The sequence below is a fragment of the Apteryx rowi genome, unplaced genomic scaffold, assembly GCF_003343035.1.
Source record: "Apteryx rowi isolate R43461 unplaced genomic scaffold, aptRow1 scaffold_19, whole genome shotgun sequence".
Lineage (NCBI taxonomy): Eukaryota > Metazoa > Chordata > Aves > Apterygiformes > Apterygidae > Apteryx > Apteryx rowi.
This window is the reverse complement of record NW_020448196.1, coordinates 712460-739301: the sequence shown is the minus strand read 5'-3', so window position 1 is coordinate 739301 and position 26842 is coordinate 712460. Positions and strand designations below refer to the sequence as shown.

The 26842-nt window shown below is 34.9% G+C and overlaps 1 protein-coding gene across 22 annotated transcripts in view; it reads right to left on the bottom strand.

Annotated features, from left to right (window-relative positions):
• The window catches only part of FER (FER tyrosine kinase), a 190023-nt gene that overhangs the window by 128147 nt on the left and 35034 nt on the right, over window positions 1-26842 (bottom strand). For 14 of the 22 annotated variants that reach the window (XR_003252922.1, XM_026062241.1, XM_026062245.1 and 11 more), the window contains 6 exons: window positions 17227-17410; window positions 14537-14674; window positions 13673-13792; window positions 9651-9716; window positions 7695-7817; window positions 6404-6593 (listed from right to left, as the gene is read on the bottom strand). Coding sequence is in view for 21 of the 22 variants with exons in the window: in XM_026062241.1 (XP_025918026.1) it covers window positions 6404-6593; window positions 7695-7817; window positions 9651-9716; window positions 13673-13792; window positions 14537-14674; window positions 17227-17410 (821 nt within the window). In the remaining variant the exon portion in view is untranslated. Of the gene's footprint in view, window positions 1-6403; window positions 6594-7694; window positions 7818-9650; window positions 9717-13672; window positions 13793-14536; window positions 14675-17226; window positions 17411-17515; window positions 17536-18686; window positions 18784-22543; window positions 22621-26842 lie in introns of those variants that run through there. The other 8 variants (XM_026062244.1, XM_026062247.1, XM_026062253.1 and 5 more) reach the window with 7 other exon arrangements.

Here is a 26842-nt window from a genome sequence, read left to right as displayed (position 1 = left end):
GCTCCCAACACACACAGAAACATATGCTGGAGACCAATGTGATTTCTGTTCAAAGGAAAACTTGTGAGTGAAACTTTCCTAATTTCCAGGGAAGATTTTGACCGGAATAACAATTCTCCAGTGAGTATACAATGCTGCAACATTAGCATGACAAAGGCTTCTTCCTTAAGGAATCTTGAAAGCTCTTGAAATATTTTTGGCAATTCAAGTCAGAAATCTGTATTCTCTCAAGAACATATACTCCCCTTCTYACAGAGACAGTATACTAATTCTGCACTCAAAATATTCTGCAAGCTTTGCTTACTCAGAACCAATCACCTTCCTATATTGTCAAAGCTTGTTCACACTTCTAATTTGCTCTTTCCCCAAGACAGACTAGAGCACTGCTCAACATTTTTTCTGATAATACACTGACATTAAGAAACGCACAAAATCTGAGCCTTAGTCTGCCAGAAGTCTACTGTCAGAATAATCTTATTTCAGAAGCTGCCAGGCATGTTCACTGGAAAGAGACTTGAAGGCTTCATCGATCTATTCTCTTGCACATTCTGGACCAGTCAGTAATATCCACTTGGGGCAAAGCATGATTGAGTTTATGCATCTCTTACTTCAGTATCTCTGTGTTGATTGTTCTTCCTCTGATAAAACTCCAGCAGGCAAGTAGGATTTAGGAAGAGAAGAAACAGAAGCTAGAACATACTCCCTCTTCAAGGGAGAGGGACAGAGTTCATCCTTCACACTTGCTACAAAAGCATCTGATATTCGGAGCATTTTTGCTCGATGTTAAGTTCTGGCAGTGAACCAGAAACACAGATCCCAGTCAGCAAGCTTGGAAAGCAGCCCAAAGCAAAGATCACTTAGCTGAACTTCAGCTGTCCAGGAATCCAACAAATACAACTGTTTATTTCCAAGTCTTTTGTGAATTAATAGGTACAATTTCTACAACATGACTGCACTGGCAGTGTTTCCTCTGCTGACACAAAAATAAGAGAAAGGGTAAGGATACCAAAGCTGCATAGACCACGTACTTATTTTGACCCTGTTTCTATCAACAAGAAACTTTACAATCTTGGATTAGCACAAAGGAGTTTTATAAGATTTATAAATATAAATCAAATAACTAAAGGGCTCCCCTACCTTTTTCTTTTATGTGCTCTTAAACAAGATTAGTTTTACATAAACACCATGAGCCACAAATTAGTAGTGAATTACTTACAACCACTGATAAACAAGTGAGCTGTTTGGTGATGCATTATGAAGTGCAGGAATGTCTCAATTTTTCTGAGTCAGTGAGAAAAAAAAAGTAACAATCTCTATCTCTGCCATTAAGCTTCCTGTTACTGCTGCAATGGACTGTCCCAGAAGCTGACTGTCTCCCTGTGTCTCTTTGAACATGACGATTCCACATAGCCAGAAACAGTGTGGAGAAATGAGACTCCCTAAAGTGTGGGTGCCTCTCTCAATGGGATATATTTAAGGGCCTCATGATGCATTATCAAAAATGCATTTAACAAAGCATCTTTAGTCAAATAACCAACTCCTGTAAATGCTTTTTAATATCTGTGTAACTGACTTGAAAAAGTTGAAAAATGTGCAATTTGGTTAAATGTGTCAACTATGATTTTAGCAAGAATCCTAAAAACATTTGCCTTAAAACCAAACCTGTAGAGGAAGCTAAGAGAAAAATGACTCTAGGAGTACTGGCTTGTTAATCACGCTATTAAAGGAGCACTGATTCAGGGATTCTAGAAAGCAGAACTGGGAATACAGAGTAATAATAATAAGAAAAGAAAAAGTAGTTTTAGAATAATTTACAAATAATGAATCTATCACTTCAGCACTGTTTTATGCATTTAATATTTTTCTTCCATAACCAGTGAATTTCTTTTTGTATATTTACCACAATCTTCACCAAAAGCTGACTTATCCGACCCTTTTTACAGCAACTATATACTCAAACTTATACTCAAACTTATACTCAAACTTATACTCAAACTTATACTCAAACTTATACTCAAACTTATACTCAAACTTATACTCAAACTATGATCTCTGAAGCCTTTTAAAAAGGAATGACAAATATTAAAACCAATTAGAAGTGCAGTGAACTTTTATCAAACTTTATATATATATATATATATATAAAAACAGAAAGTGGCTTGCAAACACACCTATAAATCTGTACAGTACTTTGGTTACTTCAGCTACAGCAGACAAAACAGGAGTTCAGAAATGTAAAATCTCATACTAACACTTACTTTTTGTTACCCCGCTGCATACATTAAGAGTGGCATTCTCCTGGAATGGAACATTAACAGTCAAGTCTATTCCACTGGCTTTATCACGATAGCTTCCTTCTGACATATTTACCTTTCATAGCATAGTTCATGCCACTACAGACACTATGGACTGATTCATCTGTACCTGCCATCCTGACACCCAAGCTGGACTAAAAGTCCTTTAGTATGGAGAAAGACCAGTGCCTTTGCAGTGCTTGCCCCATAGACAGTATAGCTATACAGCTCTTGTGGTTGGCTTACGTGCTGTTGAAGACGATGTGTTACGGTCTTCCTGTATTACTGTTGGATTTTTTTTTCCCCCAGATGGTAAAAGGCAAAATACTTTAGATGATTTAGATGTTAGAAAAATGAGAACATACTTTTTTTTCGCTCCACACTTCTGTGTCTCATGAGCTTTATATGAACATATGTAGTAACAACAACTTTTCATTATTCAGTCATCACTGGTCTTCTGGCACTGAGCTCCACCTGCTGACTATTTTTTCCAGTATTACACAGCCTCCATACATATACGGAGTTCTATCAGTGCTGCCAGTATAATACTGCAATATGCAAAATGAATCTATATGACCATGCCTATGCTGAGATAACCACATGCTTTCTAAAGAGGACCTGAAACAGTGCCATCCTACCACTCATACGTCCTAAAGTGTTTTATTCTATTTAAAAGACTGTTAAATAGTTTTTGGAAAAAGTAAATACATATTCTTAAAGATACTGGGTTTGTAGTTTTACACCTTTTCGTTTTTTGTCCCCCCCACCCCTTACACCTTTTTATCATATAAGGAAAAAGGAGATGACATATTAAAGTGGCATACAGATTTAATTGTATTATCACTAAACAAATAAATTACTATTTTATATTAAATAAATCTATTGCCAAGCTTTCACAGCTCCATCTCATGTACTTAAAGTAAATGTTATGCTGGCACTGCAATATTCCAAATTTTCCTGATGTTTTTAATCAGATCACTAGACCTAAAGAAGGGTTTTTTGTTGTTTGTTTGTTTTAATTGTAGTATGCTCCTGCCATGCTCTATTGACCATATTAATAGCAAAAGTTAAATACACGAATCTTAAGACAAATGAGAGGCTATATGTTCACTGATTAAACATCTAAATAGTAAAAACCTAATTCAAGCTTGCAGTTACTGGTTAATTTTTGTTAAGTGACGTGATACATAACAATTTGGATACTACATAGTTTTGGCAAAAGGATATCTTTTTACTAGAATTTACCAGCTATTTCTTAACAAAGATCTCCTTACTTTGATATAAGTACAGAAGAATGAAGGTTTGATCTGATTTTCCTGCTTGCATAGTGCACAATATCATAATTGCATAATTACGATAAGGGCTCAAAGGAATTATTTTAAACTTGTGGCACCCTTAGCATTAAAATTGTCTTTATCTCGCTTAGTTATAACGTTATAAATGTTAGAAATAAGGAAGTTTTACTTTTCAATGTATAAAAGTCTTAAATGCAATTGTAGTTCAGGACTAGCCAAAACAGAATTTTTTTCTATTCCTTACTATGCCATCGTGATGAACAAAATAGAATCTTCCAACAATTTCCTTTCTCCTTAAAATGTTTTTATGAACATCAATACACAACTAGCATTCTGTAAACAATAAAATATATTGAACAAACCAACATCATATTGAAGACGCACTAATAAAATATAAACCTTCCTACAGTTAATGCACTAAGGTAACATAACCTGTCTATAAAAACACCTCAAGCAGCATTTCAAAACTGCATTCCTTTTTAGCATCCTATGGCACTGTTATCTAGTGTAACAGATGGAAAACAAAACAATTTGCAAATTATTTTTCTGAGAAATTGGCTGTATTTATATGACATCATATAAATACTTCAAATAAAGAGACATGCAACTTCATAAAGTTTTTCTGTATATCATATTCTTAGTAACAAAATAAACTTCAATTCATTACATAATGCAAAGTCTACTTCACAGGCAAGTAAATATGGACACTCATAACACAAGCCAATACTAGTTTTGTCATTCTTAAGGAAAAAAAAAAAGTAAAACTGTTTATGATGAATTTTTGAGAAGAATAAATAGCTACAGTCGAGTCATTTAGATGATCTGGTTTTAGATAAAGACCTAAATGGATATATAGCTGAAGAAATAATGATCTTCCTGAATGATTAACTTAAGAGATGATGCCAGGATGAGCCACAGCATCAAGAATGTTCCATTATTGATCACTGAGCATCTGCATAAGTTCAGAGAGTTAAAAAACAAAAAAAACAAAACAAACAAAAAAAAMCCCTTATATAAATGGACATGATGTTTATATAAATAGTCCATCTGTCTCTTAATTTTATTCTTTCGATACAGTAAACTCTGCTCTCTCAGTGCAGAGCAATTTGGAAAAGGCTTAATTCAGACTGCTGTTGTTTCTAACGCTATTAGCCAATTTTATTAGCCGAGGATATCAACTTATAGGTTAAACAAAACTTACATGCAATTTGCCCTTCTTAAGTAATTCACTCAAATGAAAACACCCAGCATTTAATCTTATTCCTTTATCTTTAATGATGCCTACAAATAAATTATACTATATAATCCTCTGAAGCCAAAATAAAATAGCAAAATTTTAATTTTTCTCAGCACATTGAATGTATGCAAAAATTTCTTCACTTCTGTTTCTGAAAAGGAATTAATCAGAACTGTGTCATTCTACAGGTTTCACTATGTACTACTTTCAGCAAAACAGATAAAACAGGTAACTTTTATTCAAAAAAGTTCAGAAATAAGAAGGTAAGAAGTAAGAAATAAAAAGTTCTTCACTTTACACTGTACGTAAATGCAACAGTATTTTCTCCCACATATTCAAAAGGAGATTTGGACACTGGAAGACAGACTTTAGTAACTTTGAACTGAGGTGGAAGAATACAATTCTACTGAAATTTTACACTGGTCATTTCAACTGACCCTTACAGAGAATAATCACTAAGCTACTACAGGATAGTACATGAAACAACTAAACAAGATAGCCCATCTGAAAAAAAAACAAAACAAGAAAACCCAAACCTTCTATTCTTTCACTACTGTGATCCTGATCCTTCCTATTCTCTGTCCTCATCTTTTTCTGTTTTATCATCTCCTCCTAGATTATGATAAACATATACGCTTCATAAAAATAAAGTTCTGTACCAATGAAAATGGCAACCATCCTGCCAGCGCCTTGTAAATGTTAAACAATAGTAAGAGAAGCAAGAGAATACTGACAAGTAAGTATAACTGTAAAAGAGGAGTGGAAGAAAAAACAAACTTGGTTCCACAAACAGATACCAGTGAACCAAAAGTAACAGCATGCTAAATATCAAAAGAAAACAAGTCACAAACATCTCATGAATGTCAAACCTAATCCATAAAAGCAAACACTACCACCCATCCCTTTAGTAAACACATATTATTTGTTTGTCTTTTTTATATGGCCTACTATCTCTGCCTTACACATAGCAGCATGCAGTTGGGAAAAGAAAGTCATACACAGTATTAGCAAAGTAAAGCACTTATTCAAATTACAGTGTCCCATCAAGTAATACAAAAAGTTCATTTTCATTGCCAACAGCATGTAAATGTTTTAAAAATAAATTGCACAGAAATCAGTGTTTGCAAATATTAGTTAAACAGTGATTACATTATGTTAAATTCATTTCTCAGTTACATGTGTGCTGTGATTCCAACAGGTTTTACTGCTATTTTTCCATCTACAACTGTGAATGTACTTCTTCAGCATAGCCAACGTAATTACCAATAGGTACTCACAGTTTATATACTTATTAAATCTACTCAAGTATTTATACTTTTGATTATAAAACCATCTAATGAGAGTCTAAGTATCAAGGATGCAGCAGGCCAAACAAAGTCTACCAACATAGAGTGATCAAATTTCTGCAACTTGAAAATAACAACTGATTAACAGTTTTATCCAACTAAGTAAGCTTCCACCAATGCAGAAGTGAGGTGTGTTCACTTCAGTCATCATGCATGTGAACGTGTTAGGCCTCTGACCCCAGGAGTAAAGTACAATAGCAAGATTGCATGATCTAGTAAAACAAAGCTTACCATAGAAGTGACTGATCTGGCATCTTCTTCATAATTCACTACAGGTGGTGGCTCTTTCCCATCATTCTCTTGAACCTTTTGTTCCAGTAGTTCTTTCTGTGCTGCAAATTTTGCCTCAGAGCATCTTAATTGCTGAACTGTTTGCTTGAGTTCTTCCAGTGCTTGTTTTTGGCTCAGCAAAAGTACAATACTGCAGAGAAAAACAACAAACAACTTAGAAACACACATGATTTCAAATACATAGTTTGTTTCATGAAAGCTACACAAAAGAAAGTGTATTCAATGCTGGAACTTCTTTATTTTCACTTTATCTGTCCAGTTAATGAAGGAAATTTTATAAAGTTTTTAAAAGAAAGAGTGTGAAAAGTCTTCAACAGTGTTATTACTTCAAAAGCATACATGCACAAGACAAGTATTAGAAAATTCTCAAAGCTACAAGATAATGAAAGCAAACACCTATTCATTCATTCACCCAAGTCATTCCCTTCCTTTTTCAAGGTACCGCAAAAATCATGTTGTAATAAATACAGAAGGAACTATTATTTTCATCCAGTTTGACTGAATTTATAACCACTAAGGTTCTCTAAACTAATTCACATTTGAGTAAGAAGAAATAGAGAAGAAATACACTTTTAGTTTATTATTTTCAGTGATGAGGAATTCACCAAAATCCATGTAGTTGTTATAATGGTAATTACCTTCACTGTTAAACTCACATCCAGTATAAATTTGTCTGGCTTCAGATAAGATATACCTGTTCTCTCTGTCTTCTGGACTGAAAGGTCTTCCACTGTGTAAGTATTTCTGGATTGCAGTCAAGATACTCCTCAACAAATTCAACTACACAAGGGGCTAAAAGAAATTCTTTCTTGTTTTCTACATATTTTTATGACTTTTCTCTGAACCATTTCCTACTTTTCAGCTTCTATCAGAACTGGAACCCATATTTTAACCCATATTCTATCAAGATTTCCACCTTTCTGCATGGAACTGAAGAGCCATTTGAAGAGACACTGTGTTTTGTTCTGCCAGGCTTAAGTCACAATGCTAATCAAAGGTCTGGCTCTTAAGCCATCCCAACAGTACGACAATTAAAAGCTTTAATTATTTAGGAGCTGGAGCAGGGAAGGGTTATGTAAGAGATGGGAAGGTAACTTCTTTTTGGTATTGATAATAATTCTCACTAAAGCAAAACAATGTTAGTGGAGGTTATTTCATGTTTAAGTCTTAGGAACTGCATTATAGACAATTTCCTCTCAAATTATTTTATTTTGATATTTGTTATACTTACTCTGACTTCTTTTCACAAGTTTTAGAAGATTCTTCTATTTTCTTCTCTAGCTCCAGCACAAGTTCCTCTTTGCTCAAAAGTGTCTGCTGCGTCTGTATCAGTTCTTCTATTACCGTTTTTAACCTGTGATACATACATTTCAGAAATCAATGGTATGCATACACAAACTATACATGTTTAGGAACATTGTATTCTTTTTCTAAAGATGGAAAAGAGAGTTAGTCTTTAAATTATGTTACTTGCCGCTTGATGGCCTTTTTTGTAGCTATTGCTTTATATTACGTTATTAACCTTTGCCTGCATACTTGATTGCATATACATACATGATCTATTGTCTGCGCGCTCTTCTATCAAGGAAACTTCCTCCAGAATGCATGTTGAGTTATGTGGATTAATATCGTCCTAATATATTGCTAATTCACCGGAAGCTGTATGAAAAACACAAACCTTCCCACTACTGAAGTGCATATTACATAAATACTTACAATCAATAGTTGTGATGTATTCTCTCTGGAAATAATAAAACCAGAACCAATAGGTCTTGCATTAGATATTAAAGCAACACTCATCTCTTATACTAAGAAGCGTTGCTTTAACTTGTATAAATGATCTGTATATTCTTCTCTACAATTAACAACTTTTTTTTAAAGCCCTCAATCTTTGGTAATGGTAAATCCAAAGTAAAGGTAAAACTTGTACAGGAATATTCAGCACTAACTTGGAAACTGTTATTGCACACTAAAACCATTATTGACACTTTGCAATTATATTGGCAAACATTCCAATACCAAGAAAGTCAACAAATGTAAAATTAGATTTTGTGATATATGAGTGAATCAACTCTACGCAAAGTAGATAAAAGGTTCACATAATGACGACTTTAAAATAACTCATCAAAATATACCCTCTGACGTCAAGCAATTGCTAAGCCAGGAGAATAATTAAAAAAAAAAAAAAAAATCACTTCCATCTTGGCATTCCATCTTCAATTATCTTTCTCTGCTTGCCCTGTATTTTCAGGTACAATTTCAGAACAAAGGCAAAATACGTACAGTACTTGTTACTGCACAGATCTATTGCCCAAAACTGTTCTTGACTGGGGAGTGGCAGAGGAGGTCAACTGAGTGAATTATATGGCCTTTAAATATCTATGAGCCGTGTTCCATGTGTCACATATACCAAAATGAATAACTTGATCCTAAACATGGTATTACTTCTTTCTCCTCCTGATCTATTTAGTACATTGTTGATTAGACATATTTTTTTCAGACCATCCTAGATCTTAACTTAGAGGACAAATTAATGTAAAAAAGCCATATAATGGATGAAGCAAGTTAATTTCCCACATGAACAAGCATCTGTGTGCATTTATTTTGACATAAGGACAATGCTTAAAACAGCTATATGTTTTAAAGAAATATCACGACAGCTTCCTTTTAATAAATTTTTTTTAGGTTATCACAACCTGTGTGCTGCACTTTTCAGAAACGACAGTTTTCTTACACTGAGTCTCAAATTTAATATCAATCATGAACTTTTTTATTTTTATACCTTGCTAAAAATAAATTACCAATTTTGTAGCTGCAAATATTGTTCTTTCATCAGTTTTCTAATTAACAATGTGACCCACACTGTATTGGCTTAACAATCAACTTATGAGGAGCAGATTTTACATCTAAAGATCAGAAACCAATACTCAAGAAGTTAAGACCAAAATACTGAGACTGTTCATCACTGGAGTGTATGATTGTACGCATACAGAATCAACACATTAAAATATTTTGCCATATCAAAAATATCTGATTTTATGTCAGAGCATCAGATTCAAATAGAAGGTTGATGTAGTTCTCCCCAAAACATCTGAGGTATTTTACGAAGTTTCTGCTTAGCTGAGGAAAAACAAAACAAAACAAAATAAAGCAGCCACACACACAAAAATAACTTATCTTCTCTTACTTGCCTTGTATCACACCTTCGTTAAAGTTTGTCAAAGGAAGTTTCTTGTGGCCGCACATGCACCTCCTGGATAAAGTCAGTTTAGAAGAGGGKTTTTTTTTAATCACTAACCCTTTAGTCACTGCAATCCTCGTTAGCTTTAATAATCGCGCAACCCCAAATTTTCAGGTTCTAATGGAATGAGGATGTAAACAAAGAGGAAAAAAACTCTAGAAAACAGTTCTCTTCAAAACAGATGTATTATTCTGGCAACCTGGAAAACCTTCTTTCAGATTTCTTTAGTCATTAACATTACATTGTCTCAAATACTAGTAAGTATAAATGTTTGCACTGTACAAAACTTGCATTTGAGAAGACTTTTTTTTTAAATGAATCTGGATATTAATTCATATTCCCACTGACCAACACTTATCTCCTTAGAGTTGTTTCCTCCTGGTTTTTAATCCAAGCATCTTCTAAGCATAAACTTTTATCCTGTTATGCTTTTCAGAATGTCTCAATACTAGTCCGTGCTCATCATCAACACTTATCAGGAGATACCATATCTCTCATTACTTAGAAAAGTTCTCTAGTAAGCACTGACTTTTAACTACCTCTGTCAAATCTTCTTTATTCATAAATATAAACTTACCTGAAAATGTAAAACTGAGGCAGTTTTGCTCATCATTTATCCTTAAAATATATTTTAAGACTTTAGATCGGTATTGCATGTAAAGCTATCTTTTTCCTCATATACACACAAAAAAAAATTGATTGATTTACCAAAAAGTATTGATTCTAGGTTAATATCTAATCTATTCAAAGTCTGGGAAATAAACATGGTACACTTACTGGATCTATTGTATTTGCTAGGTAGTGAATGTAATTTTCCCTCTGCAGAAACAAAACTATGTAGTATTTTGAAGATCCAAGGACATAATCTCAACTCTAAAGATCAACAGGCAAATTCCTATTGTTTCAGCACATAAAGAGAGGATCCTTAAAAAAAGTCATCATCTATCAATAATGGGTGTAATACACTGACCTTGAGAATTTCTAGTTGATGCATTGTAAAGTTGATGCAAATATCTGTTTTATTTTTCTAGCAGGTTTAAAACAAGACTAATTTAGCAAAGGCTATCTAAAAAGTAGTTGACAAGGCATATCACCAAAAGCAGTTAAAGAAAATTAAACCAGCATAAGAGGAAGGGTTCTCACTTGTATTGAAAAAAAATTAAAAATGGAAAAAGGATAAGAATAATCAGTTTTCACAGAACCAGAAAATCACTAGTGGAGCTCTGAAAAAAATCTGCACTGCTTAATAGGTTCATAATAATCCAGATAAAAGGACAATAATCAAGGTGACAAAGAATGCTGAYGGTACAATGTTATTTGAGGTAGTAAAAGAACAGGCTGAACGTAAAGAATGAAGAAGGATTTTTCTGGACCTTATGATACCCAGTAACTGGACCATCATGTAGAAGATAAATTTCTATGTGTATTAAAATAAACAAATACACAGAGGGAAAAAATAATCCAAAACTTTATACAGTGAATGGCTCTAAGCTGGTAGCTACCACTCAGAAATGAGATCTTGAGGTTACAGTAGACGATTCCAAGAAAACACTGCCTCAATACTCAGCAGTCGTCAGAAAAATCAAACAGAATGACTCTCTAGGGTTTGTTAAAAACGGAGCAGAACAATATAGAATACAGGAAACCTTATTATGCCTCTCTCTAATCCATGCATCTGGATTATCTATGCAATTCTAGTCACTGATCTCAAAAACAACATAGTAACCTTGAAAACACTCAAAGAAAGATGACAAGCTTGATAATTTGTGAAAGGAAGAACTAAAGTTATAGACTGTTTCGCATGGAAAAAATTATGACCAGGTAAGAGTATGGAAGAAGTTTACAGCATCATGTGTTGGGTGGAAAGGAGTACATTGTTCCTATTCTTGTCCAAAATGAGCTTCGAGTCATAAAACAAACCTAAGAAGTAATAGGTCCATGTAAGGTGAAGTTAATCTTTGGAATTCCTTGACCTACCATATGGTGGATGATAGATACTTACACATATTGAAAATGACTGGACAAACTCACACAAGAAAAATATATCTAAAGCTATTAGAAGCAAATATTACTTCCAGCTCAAAAATTTGAGCTGCAAATTATGGGAGCTGAGAACATATTCTCAGGAAATAGCATTGCATACACATTCTGCTCTTGTTCTCTTCCCTTGACTTTCCCCATGAGCTAATGTCAGAGAGAAAAAAGTTGGCTAGGTCAGCCTTTGGTCTGACCTAATACAGCCAAACTTCTTTGCTCAGAGGTCTTAATATAATCTATACCAGCAAGTGGACATCTTAGAGTCAACAACACTTAAAAGAGCTATTTGATTCCTATTCCAAAAATAAAATCACACCATAGAAAATCTCTCTCAAATGTATGAAAATTTAAGTTGCATGAATATAAGCTTTATAACAGGATACACTGAAAGTTGTATTAAAAATACGTGTATTTGTGCAGATATGTAGATAAATATTTACAAACACAAGCACTCATTTCATCAAAATCTTTTACTAAAAAAAGCAGCAGTTCAGCTGTTTTGCCTAGACATGTTAATGGCTTATTTCTAAATACTAGGACATGGAAAATAAGCCAAACAAGAAGTTATATTTTTGAGCTATGAAAGGTAGAATTTATATAAAAAAAGAACTGTAAGGCATTTTAAAAGGGAGATTAAGTATATTTTTTTCCTGTAACTGTGCTGAAGTACATCTAGATGTACAACTTACACATAGCTGATGCAGGAACTAAGCTCAATTTAGCAATAATACAGAATATATTATAAACAGAAGCATGTTTAAAGGGGAGGGGGAGAGGACAGCTAATGAAAAGGAATGAACAAAATCCAGAGAATCTCAATAGTGTTGAGGAAACATAAGGATTAGAATAATTTACAGAATAAATACTTTAACAGGTTTGCACTTCAAATGCCACATTTCTATTATGCTCCATACTATGATTTTGTTTTTACGAAAAAACCTGAATGAAACAAAGGTCATAGTTTGATCAAGACGACAAATAAAAATTCAAAAAAATACACTGATTTTTTATTTGGATTAGTTATGCTTTCAAAGGAAAAAGGGTTAAACAAGTCAAACATAGATTAAAATACATTATAGACATGAAAAGATCATTTACTAATGAAATCCTGAATTTACCATTTTATAATCAATATTAAAAAAATTAAATGTACAATTAATAGTTGCAGTCTCACCAGTGACTGTATTGACCATTTCATGGCAAAAGGTGAGACAAGATAACAAGAATATTATAATATAAAGATACTAAACCTCAGCAGGAGATTTGTTCCCCAATAACAACTGAATAAAGGTGTGGTTGGGGAAATTAATAAAAAGAAAACTGCAGAACAGATTAACAAAGTATGTAGAGAGGGAGTTTATCACCTTGAATAGCCAAAAGTGCCATGAAATGTAATATAAAAGCCACATTTGTGTTAGTAAATTAATACACTTTAAAGGACATAACAATGAACAAGAATTTTCTTAGAAAACAAAAGCAAAACAAGTAAAACAAATGTATTTATGAACATTTCCTGATTGGAGATTTAAATCACTAACTGCATCACTGTACTCAGTGGCTTCATCAATAGCTTTGAGTATTTTTTCCTGGAGTAGTGAGTGTGGAAACRCTTTTGAGAAGATGAATAAGTTCCCAAGGAGGATTCATGACGGATTTGGGGCACTGTAAGAATTAACTGGGGAGGAGCGGAGACTAGATCGAAAGTTCAGGCAAACTGGGTGYTGGGGCGGGAGGAAGTATTTTGTTCAAAGGAACAATAGAAAAAACAGTGTTTTCAGTCTACAGCCTGAAAACATTATTTCAGAAACTGGACCTTTGCAACAGATTAACTAAGGACTCAGGTATGGGATGAGCTGAGCGAGCCTCATAATGTATGTCATAATGTATGATAGCATTTCCAAAGGATAAAAGATTTGTGAAGAAAGACTTACGTGACTTGTAAACTTTCTGCTGTTAGATTATTCCACATGATCTCATTAGCTTGAAGGTTTTCATTTTCTTCTAGTAAAGACGTATCAAACTCTATTTCTTGTTCAACAACTTCCGATGACCTAATTTAGTAAATAAAAGTTACATTTGCAAAATTAACATCTATTATCTAGAATAGGGAATCTATTCGCATGGGTCCACTCTTTGCTGAGCCACCTGTATATCTGCTTGTGGCGATTATCAATTTGCACATTAACAGCAATGGATAATGCAAGAAGTCTTAGGCTACTCACTTATATACCAATATGCAATATTAGTTCAAAAAACAGTAAATACAGTTTATTTTTAAAATAAAAAACTTTCTTGCATTACCTGCATATTCTGTTCTTCTGCTTCAGGAACTGCTTACTCTGCAATAACAGTAGTTAATACAGGGACACCTAGAGTTCACTATAAACTATCTAGAATTTGGGCAAGGAGAGAAATATAGCAGAGAAATTTAGCTGAGCCCAGGATGCAAAATGCATCCAAAACCACAGTAAATTAGCTCACACTGAATCTGGGTTGTCATGTATAGTATGTTGCCAGTACCAAAGCTATGGCTCTTCATGCAGTAGCATAACTGGAATTTTGTTTTTCAAGAGACAGCCAAAGAGATGGTCAGGTTAAAAACTTGACATTCAGCCAACTTTCTGTACATGCAGGCGGAACAGCTTTTCAAATTAGGATAAAGCTTTACAAATAACAATTTAAAAGGAACCAAACAGAAACAAATTCAGCTTTGACCACTTCAGCAGTGTTACATTTTAACACAAGTATTTCTTGAGAGAAAATATGAACATGCACATCAAAATGAAAATGTATACCTGTGAGTTTCTATGAAGTCATTATACTCAGAGTTAGGGTCTATCTGTTCAACAGAGGTCTGGATCTCTTTATGGACATTCACAATCTCTTCTGTTACGAGACTAGTGATCTGGCTATATTCATCCAAGATCCCTTTTCTAGGGAGGAAAAAAATATCTATAGTATATGACATGACACTGAAGGCAAAGATGGCACTGAAGATGCTTCAAGCTTTCAACCTGCTGTTTCTACAAACTCACGTTTCAACTGGCTAAAAAAAATGTAAAAAATAAGATCATATATTATTTGAAGAAATAACAGATCAATTGTGGCCTCTTCTTTACAGACTGGCTATGAGTGGAGAAATCTCTTACAGTCATGTTCCTGCTACTAATTTCAGAGCATCTACAAGTAGCATAGCTGAATTAAAACTTAGGGAAAAGGAATGTATATAGCTCACTGATGACACCCTTTTTTCCACAATCAGAAGACTTATCTCGCTAGTCATCACTTACACTAAAGTCTTTCATGTTCCCTTGACTGATAAAATAAATATACTCTGACATACGGTAAAATGAGTCAGAGAATACTTAGTGTGCATTTCCATTAAGATCTGGTTTTCTCTATTGTTTTAACTATGCTCTTTCACATCTTAATTTTTATGATTTAGTCATTAAGACAAGAATACGTGTAAGTTACAAGTTTGCATATATTTACAAGAAGCAACAAAATCAAGCAAGAAGTTCATGTGAGAAAATAAGAGCCAACTAGCCTTATGACCTGCCCCCAACAGTGGGCAGAAGTAAGTGATTAGGGAATAGTAAAACAAAAATAAGTGATATTCTACTATTACTTTTATTGGCATCCAGTGATACTTCCCCAGAATACCAGCCTATTCTCTTTAACTTTTAGCTTTCCATAAATGACCCCTCATAATCATTTCCTATTTCATTTTTCTTTGTGACAGATTTGCTGACTTGCTAAGTTCTGAAGCATAGTGAGCTTTTTCTAAATACTGATGAATTATGACTGACTCAGAGGAAGGTACACAGAAAAAAGTACTAATAGATTTTTCCTGGATAAGATCTCAAGTTATGTTCATTGCACATACAAAGCATTATTTGCTTGGATTTCTTCAATACTTTTTCTGAGGAGAAAACAAACAAGAAAAGTCATTAAATCTTGACTTGACTGTGAAAAACAAGTTTGAAAAAGTTTCAAAAAAACAGTTCAAACAGTGTGAGAAAGGAGAGAAGCCAATGTCAACTACAGCAATGCCAGATCTAAGAGCAAGAGTTTCTCTGCCAACTACCACCAAACCAAAATTGATATTAGTAATTTTAATCTACACTTCAAGTTTATTGACCTATTTAATCTGCAAAATTAAAATTATTAAGGATGTACGTATTTCCCACGGATGGCCACACCACCTATATATGTGAAGTCACCAACTCTTTTTGTGGAATTAAGCCCAAAGATATCAGACAGCAGTAATTATCCAATAAATTCAGATCCCTCTAACAATGTATATAATGACAAAAATATTTTTGCAGGTTTTTACTTCAGAGATGACAAAGATAAGTGGGTTCAATAGGTTCTTGTTCAGTGATAAATTCTTCAGTGAATTATCAGAACTCACAATTCTAATACAGCACAAAAATTTAACTGAAGTCTCTTGCTGTGATTTTACACATGAAGTTAAGATAAAAAGATTGTGCAGAGAGTCTATTTCATTTAGATACCTTTACCAAAATCAAAGGAAGTAATATGATACTTCATATTACTTAATGGTTAATGTTGTCACCTAAGCATCACCTAAGCAGATAGAGCATGAAACCTCCAGCTCTCCCTCACTTCCTGTGTGCTGAAGTCAAGATGGATGTAGATTTCAGAAAATGAGTTACAGAAAAGATGAGTGCCTCACCTCTATATGAACAATACTTGCACAAAGAGGTTAACCACTTTTCTTTAAGAATAAGTGACTTACAAGCAATATTTTCAACTCGCAGTCCTCAGAATGCCCTAGAGAAAGACCTACAGAACGGTCTCCTAAATCATCTCTCTCTCTTCAAGAAAGAAAAGGAGGCAGCATGGTGGTTACGAATCAGAAGAGAGAGCATAAAGTCCTCCTTTATAGTTCTCTGAGATCATCTGTTTGCACATCATCACCAACGATGCGGAGAATGATCTTTCAGGAAAAGGTAATTGTATTTTTAAGACTAGATGCCTTACAATGAAATTAGATTTATATGATCACACATGTGAGTAACCATGCATCTGTCTGACTCTCCTCCCAGAYAGTTTTCAAGACTGTTTGCCAGTTAAAAACAAATTTTCTACTGCTGGAATTTCAAAAAATTAAGACTACTGGATAGACAACAAACTTGCCATAGTATCCCAGCCGAAGAAAAGGATAAAGCATAAGCTCAACTATAAACACTGCAGACAATCTCTAAGATTTTAAAAGTTTCATGAAAAGACAGCCTCTCACTACAATGATATCATAACCCCTTAATACTACTGTCTGTGTTCACCTGAATAGACTTTTCTACGCACAATTGTTGTCAATGGAAAGATGAAAACAGCTTTTTTCATTACCCCTTTATATACAAGCAATTAATCACAGTTTATTTTTTTCTAACAATAGTAAATTATCTGGGATATACATAAAATTGTACAAATTAGAAAAATATGAGAAAATACCACGTACAGGGCTTTAATCATTTCTTCTTGCATCTTCTGTAGGGAATCAAGTAACAGAGGAAGTGTAGTGTCATAATATTGGTGCTGATGCAACTGTGCTCCTTTCAGTGCCAACACATATTGATTATGCAACATATGAAGCTTCATAGTGGCTTTATCACACCGATCTTTGGCTTTTTCAGTCTCCTTTCCTGAGAGAAAGGAAGAAAAGAAAAATACATGTGGTGATTTAACAGTATACAGACATCAATATTTGTAGATTACATAAGTCTAGTAGATTTATAATAAGTTTTCACCTTTTCCTCAGTGGTCTTTTCAAGTTATTTCTCTAAAAAAGGTAAAATTTGACAATTCTGAGCTCATTTGTAAGACCAAATATCCTGGTGTTGTTATTCAAGACTAAGTAAGAAAAAACTGCTGTATTTTCTCTGAGCAGAAATGTGAGAATTCTTTTATTGAAATGCATATGAAAACCATCATCCATAGGTATAAAAGTAATAGAACTATGAAGAGTAAAAAAAAAAACAACAAAAAACAACAACAAAAAACAAACCTCCAAACCCTCAAACACTTAACTATCACCAATGCTAATCTTTTATTTGCCTCAAAGCAAATAAACAATTTTTTAATGAAGAAAATAAATGTCCTACCAGGTCAGAACCATGATATATCTAGACCAGCACTCTGCCTCCAACAGTGATTGCAGGAGTTGCTTTTAGGGAAAGTGGGCAAAATGCTATTTGTGGCGCATTTCCTGTGTATTTTCCCATCATCCGTTGTCACTGGATAAGGGTTGCTAGAGGATATATCCCTGTTTATTCCCTGAACCAGTTTTCAATGAATATGTCTAGCCCATTTTTGATCTTGTTGATACGTGTCTGCCCCCACAACTTGCTCTGGCAGCAAGTTCCAGTAGTTCACTGCCCGCTGTGTACAGCACTTTCCTTTTATCTGTATGAAAACAGTCTCCTGCTTGTTTCAGCTAGTGCCACCTAGTTCTAGTATTGCAAAATTTGGTAAATAATAGTTCTGCATTCATCAGGTCATCAATTCCCTCACTAGGCCACTGATGAAAATGTTGAATAAAAGCCAGACCCAGCACTAATTCCTTGGGTTACTGAGTTTGTTTCATTACGAAAAATGACTATTAAGCCTTATCCTTTGCTTCCTAACTTTTAAACATCTTTCTAGGTATAAGGGCCTTTCCTCCCATCCAAGGCAACTTTTTTGTTTTAACAGCCTTTGGTAAAGAGTCTTATGAAAGGCTCTTTGAAAACAAAATATACTTTGTTCACTGGTACCTTTTTATCCACATGCTTATTGACATCTTAGAGCTCCATCACAATAGTAAATGGCGTTACAAAAGCCATGCTGACTCTTTCCTAACAGACCATGCTTACTCATGCCCTCAGTACTCTTACTTATTGTAGACCTTACAATCTTATTAAGGATGGAAGTTAAAATCACCTGCTGGTAGCTCCCAGGATCACTTCTAGCCCCTTGGCAATCCAGCAGGCCCCTGGCATGGTGGCGGTTGTACGCCTTAGCCAGCAGTTCAGCAATTTGGTATTTGAGCTCCTTCAGAAGTCCTAGATGAAGGCCACCTGACTTATAAACAGATTTATAAGTCAGGTGACTTATAAACATCTAATATGTATGTGGTCCAATAGTATACACCATAGCATATATATACACATCATATAGGTATATCCGCATATATTTTCCTCAAACTGAGCTAGTTCCTTCGGGTTTCCTGCTACAAAGAATGCCTCAGGTGTGGCAACCTCCCCAACATCTTCAGCAGCAAAGGCTCATGCAAAGAATTCACTGAGCTGTACTGCCTTGGCTTAACCATCCCCAAGTACCCCCTTAAACCCTTCTCAACAAAATCTACTAGTTTCCTTGCTGGTTTCCTACATTTGACATGTTTAAAAAATTCTACTATCAGTTCAAGCATCCTTTGTAACACACTCCTCAAATTCTTTGGCTCTCTTAATTGCCTGTTTACCTACCATGTTTTCTGTACTATTTGGAACTATTTAGCCTGAAGTAGAGAAGGCTTGGGGGATCTTATCAATGGTTATAAATATCTGAAGGGAGTGTGTAAAGAGGATGGGGCCAGACTCTTTTCAGTGGTGCCCAGTGACAGGACAAGAGGCAACGGGCACAAACGGAAACACAGGAAATTCCATCTGAACATAAGAAAACCCTTCTTCACTGTGAGGGTGGTCAAACACTGGCACAGGTTGCCCAGAGAGGTTGTGGAGTCTCCAACCTTGGAGATATTCAAAACCCAAGTGGACACGGTCCTGAGCAACCTGCTCTCGGTGACCCTGCTTGAGCAGGTAGGTTGGACTAGATGAACTCCAGAGGTCCCTGCCAACCTCAGCAGTTCCGTGATTCTGTGTTTATGGATTTTCCTGTTTTCCTTTATTTTCTTAAATGCCAGCATATGCTGGTCTATGCTGGCCTCCTTATTTCATCTACAGAGCTATGCCATGCCTTTTTGAACACTTTGTTTTCATTTTGGCGCAGGTCTTACCTGGCCTTCTAATACAGTATTTCTGAAAAACCCTCAGGCTGCTTGCTTTATGAATTAATCCTTTTRTGTTTTTCATTTGGGCATTTGTTTCAATTTTCTGCTCCCCTCTACACTCCCCCCTTAAAAAAACAAACAAAGAAAAAAAAAAAACAAACCTATGTGCTTCAAGCTTACATAGTTCCCTTTAAACTGAGTTTCTGTATGATGGATTTGGTTTGCCCGCTCCCATTACAATGTTGAAACTAATTGTACAGTAGTCACTACTGGCTACCRGCTGTCCCACAAATACCTCTTCATCGTCTTGAGGGCACATCACTTCTCTTGTGTGTTTTAAGACTAATTGTTCTGGGAAACCATCATGTATTGCAAGCAAAAATTCTACTGCTACATATCATCCTGATGAAGCATTGATTCAGTCTATGCATGGGTGGCTGTGCTCTGCCACTGCTACTCCTACCCAAAACTTGCAGCTTCTCTAACATTTCCTCATCACTGTCAGTATCTTGATCGGGGGTCAGCATTACAGTCAAACTGCTACACAATTAGAGTCTAGAAATCCTTGTGTCCACAGTGACAAGACCACTTCAGTGCTGAACCAGAAAGCTAAAAGTTACTTCAAGAGGTCACCTATTTAATTCTTTGCCCGAAGAATTAACTGCACGAGTACGGGGCATACATTTTTAAGATCTTCCTAAGACCTCCAGTGATGGTTGCTTTGCAACTTACCAGTGCAATTCAGGTCTAGCACTGTTATCCTTCCTGAAAACATTTTTCTCACTCTCCAACCTAAATCTTTCCTGCTTTAATTTAAACCTTTACTTCTTTCACCTATCTGACATGGACATGAAGAATAGATTCTACAACCCTCTCCAATTCATCTTTTATATATTAGAAGATTATATATCCTGATAAGCTTTTCCAGGAACTAAAGGCATTTTAAATGAATCCTGTATCTGCAGTAATAAAATGCAGATACACAATCATCTGCACAGGCAGACATATGGTAACTAAACCTATCTCATTCAGACAGATACATTTCTTAAAATCATTTAACTTCAAGTAATAAAATCACATTTTAATGCATCTGTCTACCACATATCACAAAAGAATTGAGAAAAAGAAAAAGGAAGCATGCATAGCTAAATAGCAGCATAGAGCCTTGAAAGCATACCTTAAAAAGCTGAAATTGTGTCAAATGAGAAATACACAAAGAATTGTGAACTCTGATAAATGAAAACATAAAAACATGCTAAGGCAGGTCAAAAAAGAGTTGAGGGAACAACTTGCAAAATAGGGACAAAATTGATAATAAATCCTCTTTCAAAAATACACTGGAGTCAGGAAGCTTCTTAGAGAATATAAATGACATGTTGACAATGACACTGTATAAGAGGAGGTGATAAGAAAAAAAAACTAAATGAATTTTTTTTGCATGTGTGTTTGCTGTGAAAGACCTTGGGAGATTTCCATGCTGAAATGTCTCTTTCTCACGCCAAAATGAAGGAGGCAAAGGATCTTTCTCCTCAGAAATGTTGGAAGAAGAGTTTACGGAACAATGAAGCAAGAAGAAATCACCAGAACAGGATGGTATTTAGCCTTAGAATTTTAAAGGAACTTGAGAATGTTATAGCCAATATTATGGTCGATTTTTACAGGAGAAGGTAGACACTTAATGGAATGACTCAGAAATATCAGTTGGGGCCTGTGTTTCTTAACATATTCATAAGTGATTTAGAAGAGGCAGGAGAAAAAACGAGGTGATAAAGATGCTGATGAAGGTGCTGACTGAAGAAAGTGAAAATGAGAGCCCAGGGCAAAGAACTGGAAAAGGACTATGAAACATAGTGATTAAATCATGAAACAGTAAACAAAAGTAAGTATGAATATTTGTAAAGAGATGCATACAGGGAAGAACTATCCAAGGTTAATAACCAGTTTTGAGCTTTCTAAATGGACTCAGGAATGAGATCTTGGGGTTAGCACAGACAGTTTGATAGAAATGTTAGCTCAGTGCTCAGCAGCTATCCATGTGTTAATAGGAAATTAACTGTTAATTAATGTTAATGTTAATTAATTAATTGTTAATTAATGCTGTCCAGACAGCATTATTATGCCACTGAGTAAACACACATAGCATGGTATGCAATTCTTTCACCTCAAGAGGGACATACTCAAAATAAAAAAGGTTTAGAGAAAGGGCATCAAGCAGCAGAAAGGTAGGAAATGCAGTCTGCACAAGGACTGACTAAGATGAGGACTCTTGAAGCTGGAAGAGAGAAGACTGAGCAGCAACACACGAGRGAAAATGGCCAGTGAACAGATGTGCCAGACCTCTTTCAATATAACAGCTGGAAGGCATCATATGACAATAGTAGATACTCTGTTCAAAACAAATAAAAGGACATGCTGCTTCACATAGCATGCAGCTAAACTGTAAATCCTTTGTCCATGGTTATTTTTAACACGAAAAATTTCTGTAGCTTAACAGTGAATGGACAAATGCACACAAGAAAAATCTTTGAAGGGCTATTAAGAACAAAGACAGCACCTCTGATTCAGGAATTCCCTAAGTAACAAATATATATGAAGTTGAGATGACTGTCTATCTGCTTGTCCGTTCTCATTTGCTACTGGCCACTGTCAGTTATGTTCTTAACACACAGTAAAAAAATTATTTTAAAAGAGTATTTTGTCTTTCACTTAACTGAAAACATTCTAATTACTAATTTCATATGTAGAACATATTTCTTGTATTAGAGTTCAACTATATGAACACATTTACCTTGTACAACAAGCAGAAAACGCATATATCTGCAGAGCTGTCACTGGAGAAGTATTTTTCATCTAGGTATCTAAGCTCTTAAACAACAACAAAAAACAAACAAGCAAACAAAAAAAGCAAACCAAAACAAAAAAACATACATATCCCTAGGTAAAGTAGTTCATGTTAAAATTTCTCTAAAACTGCTATTTTGGTGACACAACCATTCAGCTTTCCCTAAAATTTTTTCCAAGGATAACATTGATAGTTTTGTCTTTTGTAAACACAAACTAAAATTCATGTTTCATGCAGAGACTAATTTTCCCAGAATAACATACCAGAATTTACAAACCACTGAACACGGGCATGCCTGGCATCAGTATACTGCGAGAAATGTAGGGCTATGATGTTTCATCTGCAAACTAGCACATATACACTATGCAGGCATCTTGGAGAATAAGACGCATGTGAACATGAGAAGGTAATGGAAGATGGCTGAAGGGAATCTGGAGAGGAGGAGCTCAAGTAGTGGTTACAGTATAGGGACTGGATGAAACAGGAGAGAACGAGGCAGCTGGAATACAGAGCAGAAGGCAGGGAAAATGTGTTTTATATGGCCTGGCCCTGGCCCAAACCCTTGGGAGATGCACAGGATGGAGCACTTCTTTGGAAAGAGGGAAAGGAGGACAATGTAGCAGCAGAGAAATGCTGGATTGTTTCTTTATTTTTATTATGTATTTGGCCACCTCTATTCAAAGTATTTGGCCAGCATGCCCTTGATTATACTACCTGAAATTACTTCTGAATGTCACAGTCAGTTTAAAGGCTTAAAACCTACAACTTGTCTGTGCAGGTATTTAAACTGCATTCCCTCTCAGTTTACCACAAATCAGCACACATCACCAAATTGAACGGTACACCATCAATACAGGTTTCTGACCTACGAACCATAACGAACAGCTTTGAACAATTAAGCTAAGCTGAATATTTACACTGAAAATCATCACAACCACATTACTACAGACTATCAATACTATATCTCTTTCAGAAGCCTCAATAATGGCTAAATTATGCCATTTTCCTCTCTGCCTTGAAGATTAAATTCCTTTGCCATCCATTATTCCTAAGCAGAACAACTCAACTAATTTTGGAATAAATCAAAGTATCATACACACTCAACTTTTAAATACAGCCTCCAGACCTATAATTAATACAAGAAACATAGCTACAGTCCTATTTCCATACTGTAATTTGTTTTTTAAAGCAGTAGAATGCAGTGAGGCAGCATGCACAGTTGTTCTACATGTCAATTAACATAGAGGAAAACATCCAATTTTCTTTATCTGTATAATGAATTTCATAAATAGATCTAATTATAATTCTACTGCCATCAGTTGTTGACAAATCTGTTTAATGTTTATAGAAACAGACTGTGTATACAATATGTCACACCATAAACACTATTATGAAGCTTGCAAAATTCAATTATGCAAGTTTGACATTTGCAAAGAAAAGCTGGCATACTTGTTAAACCATTCTAGGAAGTCAAGTATTTCAATTTTTAATAAAATCCTCTCTGAAGTTTTTACTACCTACAGTACAACATAGCCATCCAGTAAGTTGTTTTAAGGTATTTTCTATTAAAAAGGCAGATTGGCTATTCTGAAGTTCTATTAGTCTCCTCTAGCCTAATATTTACCTAGAATGGAAGAACAGAAACTGGACAGTTCTTTGAAACTGAGAACAACTTCAGCTAATAATGTTCTCTTTTTAAAAGAAAAAAAAGCATTAATCTACAGTGCAAGCACCTCAAAGAAACCAACTTTCATAAAATAAGTATTGCAAAAATGGAAATTTTTCATATACATTTTAGATCAACAAGAAATAATTATACTAAAGAACTCAGGTTTTTCTGACTTCCATGATTTTTTCCCCCCAACATTTATGCTTGATCAAAAATGTTAATTCCCTTTAGATGTTTATCACCTTTAACTATCACTGATTTCAATAAAATTTAACAATGATTGTGACTGGTTCAAATTTGCATTATAGATGATGATGATTTATTCAAACAGTGAAATTCTGACACTGTGGAATTCACTGTAAAGCTCCCACTAATTCGTGTGGGACAAGGATCACCTACCAATGCAGGTGGTCGTAGCGTAAACTTTAAGACACAAATTAAGACATGGCACAGGCTTAGCTGTTCAAATTTCTAATTCAGCTTCACTATAAGGTTGTTTAAACTAATGACAGAGGCTCATATCTGTTGTTGTTTCTGCAATAGGAAATTCCAATCAAGCTGCTTTCAGTTATGGGTCTTCAGCTAAAGGTTATGCAATATCCTGCAACAGTACATGGCTGCCAAAAAGAAAACAATTTTATTAAAAATTTAATATTTTTAAAGAAAATGAGCATATAGCGAAATTTTTCGTTTTGACCAACAAGAAATACAAAGCACCCCCCTCAAAATCAAAAGCTCAAACAGAAGCATTTTGGGTAGGTTAAATACAGAAAGATAGCATGAAAAATTCCAGACCGAATGCAGTAAGAAATGATTCTTTCTCTCTATATTGCAGACAAGCTGCTACGAAAAAAGCACAACACTGTACTTCAGTGGACACACTCTACCACAGGCCCCGAACTTTTGTTTCATTGCAAATATAACAAATTAGTCTTTCAGTTCACACAAACCACTCTAGCAAAGATATCCCACCCTGCAGAAAGATTATATTTTTTACTCTCGGTATTGCTTTGCAACAATGGTATGAAAAACTGACCAAGAGCAGCTCCTGGAAGTATCAGTTATTAAGCAATTTGTCCTTAAATTACCTTTGTTTTTAATTATTTTTTCCTTTGGGACCTTATTTTGGGGAGAGGAAAAAAGAGAGATTTCAAACAATAAAAAGTTGATAAGACACAGACAGCTAAAAATGCATCAACATCTAAGCATATCATCATATCTGACATGCTCTCTCAGAATCTTGCATCTTTAAATGCAGACTATGCTTTTAAAAACAATACATATCGTAACTGTTTTTCAAGGAAGGATGATTAAAATACCAAACAGTTTGCCAAAACTGCAGAAATCTGACAGAGCTAGTCCCATTTTACGACATCTATAATTAGAGAGAAACATCCATAGTAAGTTCTCCCAGTTTTCATAAATCCTGGAAAATGTCTGTCTGTAGTCCAATGTTATGATACTTCAAGAAGGACTGCCCCTTGCCTCGCACCCATGGGAGCAGTAACAATGCTGACAGGTATGACCTTCAGCCATTCAAAAGTGATGATAAAGTGCTCACAGAAGAGGCAATGGAGACCATCGTAAAGGCTGAGCTCACAACAGATTAATTCACTTTCAGAATTTATGGCTCTTGGCATTGAGACAAGACCTTTGTCTTCACTGAGTAGACAATGCTGTCTCATGAAAAATCACTAATGAAGATAACATCCATCTGACAAAAGAGAAAATCCTTTTATGACACAAGCCCAGCTTTTGACAATGACTTTAATTTAGGTTTAAAAGAAGGCAGAGACATACCTAATATGAAAATGCTAGGACAGACCAAATTAAAACCAAAAGGGCAATCTTAAGATCTTGAAAGCCCATATATTCATAAGAGGAGTGGGGGAGGGGAAAAAAACTTTATACATAAATAAAACTATGACTAACAATCTCATGGAAACCTAGCAGACAAGGACATTGTGTCAAAAAAAATCATAAAACTGCCTCTATAGTCCAAGAAATGCCAGAAGCAAAGCCACATAAAAATTCTGGGTAAAGGTAAAAATAGGGGGGCAGAAGGGGGAAAGAAGCAGCAAAGTTAGAATAGTGCCACAAGTTGACGACACAATATTTAGCTGTTCTGATGTTGGAGAAAGAAGATAGTATAGCACAAGATCAAAATAGATACTTCAGGAGTAGAGAATACCTTTTACTAACCAAAAGTAGTGGATAACTTGTTTTTTAAACAATTAGCAAAGCATCTAAAGGAACTGGTTGCAGCAAGGAATTACATCTACCAACTTGTCTGCTGGCACTGCAATAATCAAATATACAAATGGTCTTGCTAATGCTTAGAATTTAGCAAGTTCATTTGATGGAGGAAGTAACTTAGAAATGAATCGATTTTAAATTTAATTCTTACTGATATGCTGAAAATTGGTTACACACATGAATATAGAAGGCAATTCTAACAAAAACAAATAATGAACCATAATCAGCGAAATACACAATGGATTTCAAAAAGCTGCAGGTGTTTCTTTGTAGGGTTACTTGGAAAGAGCTCTATTGGTGCTCACCAATATACGGGTGAC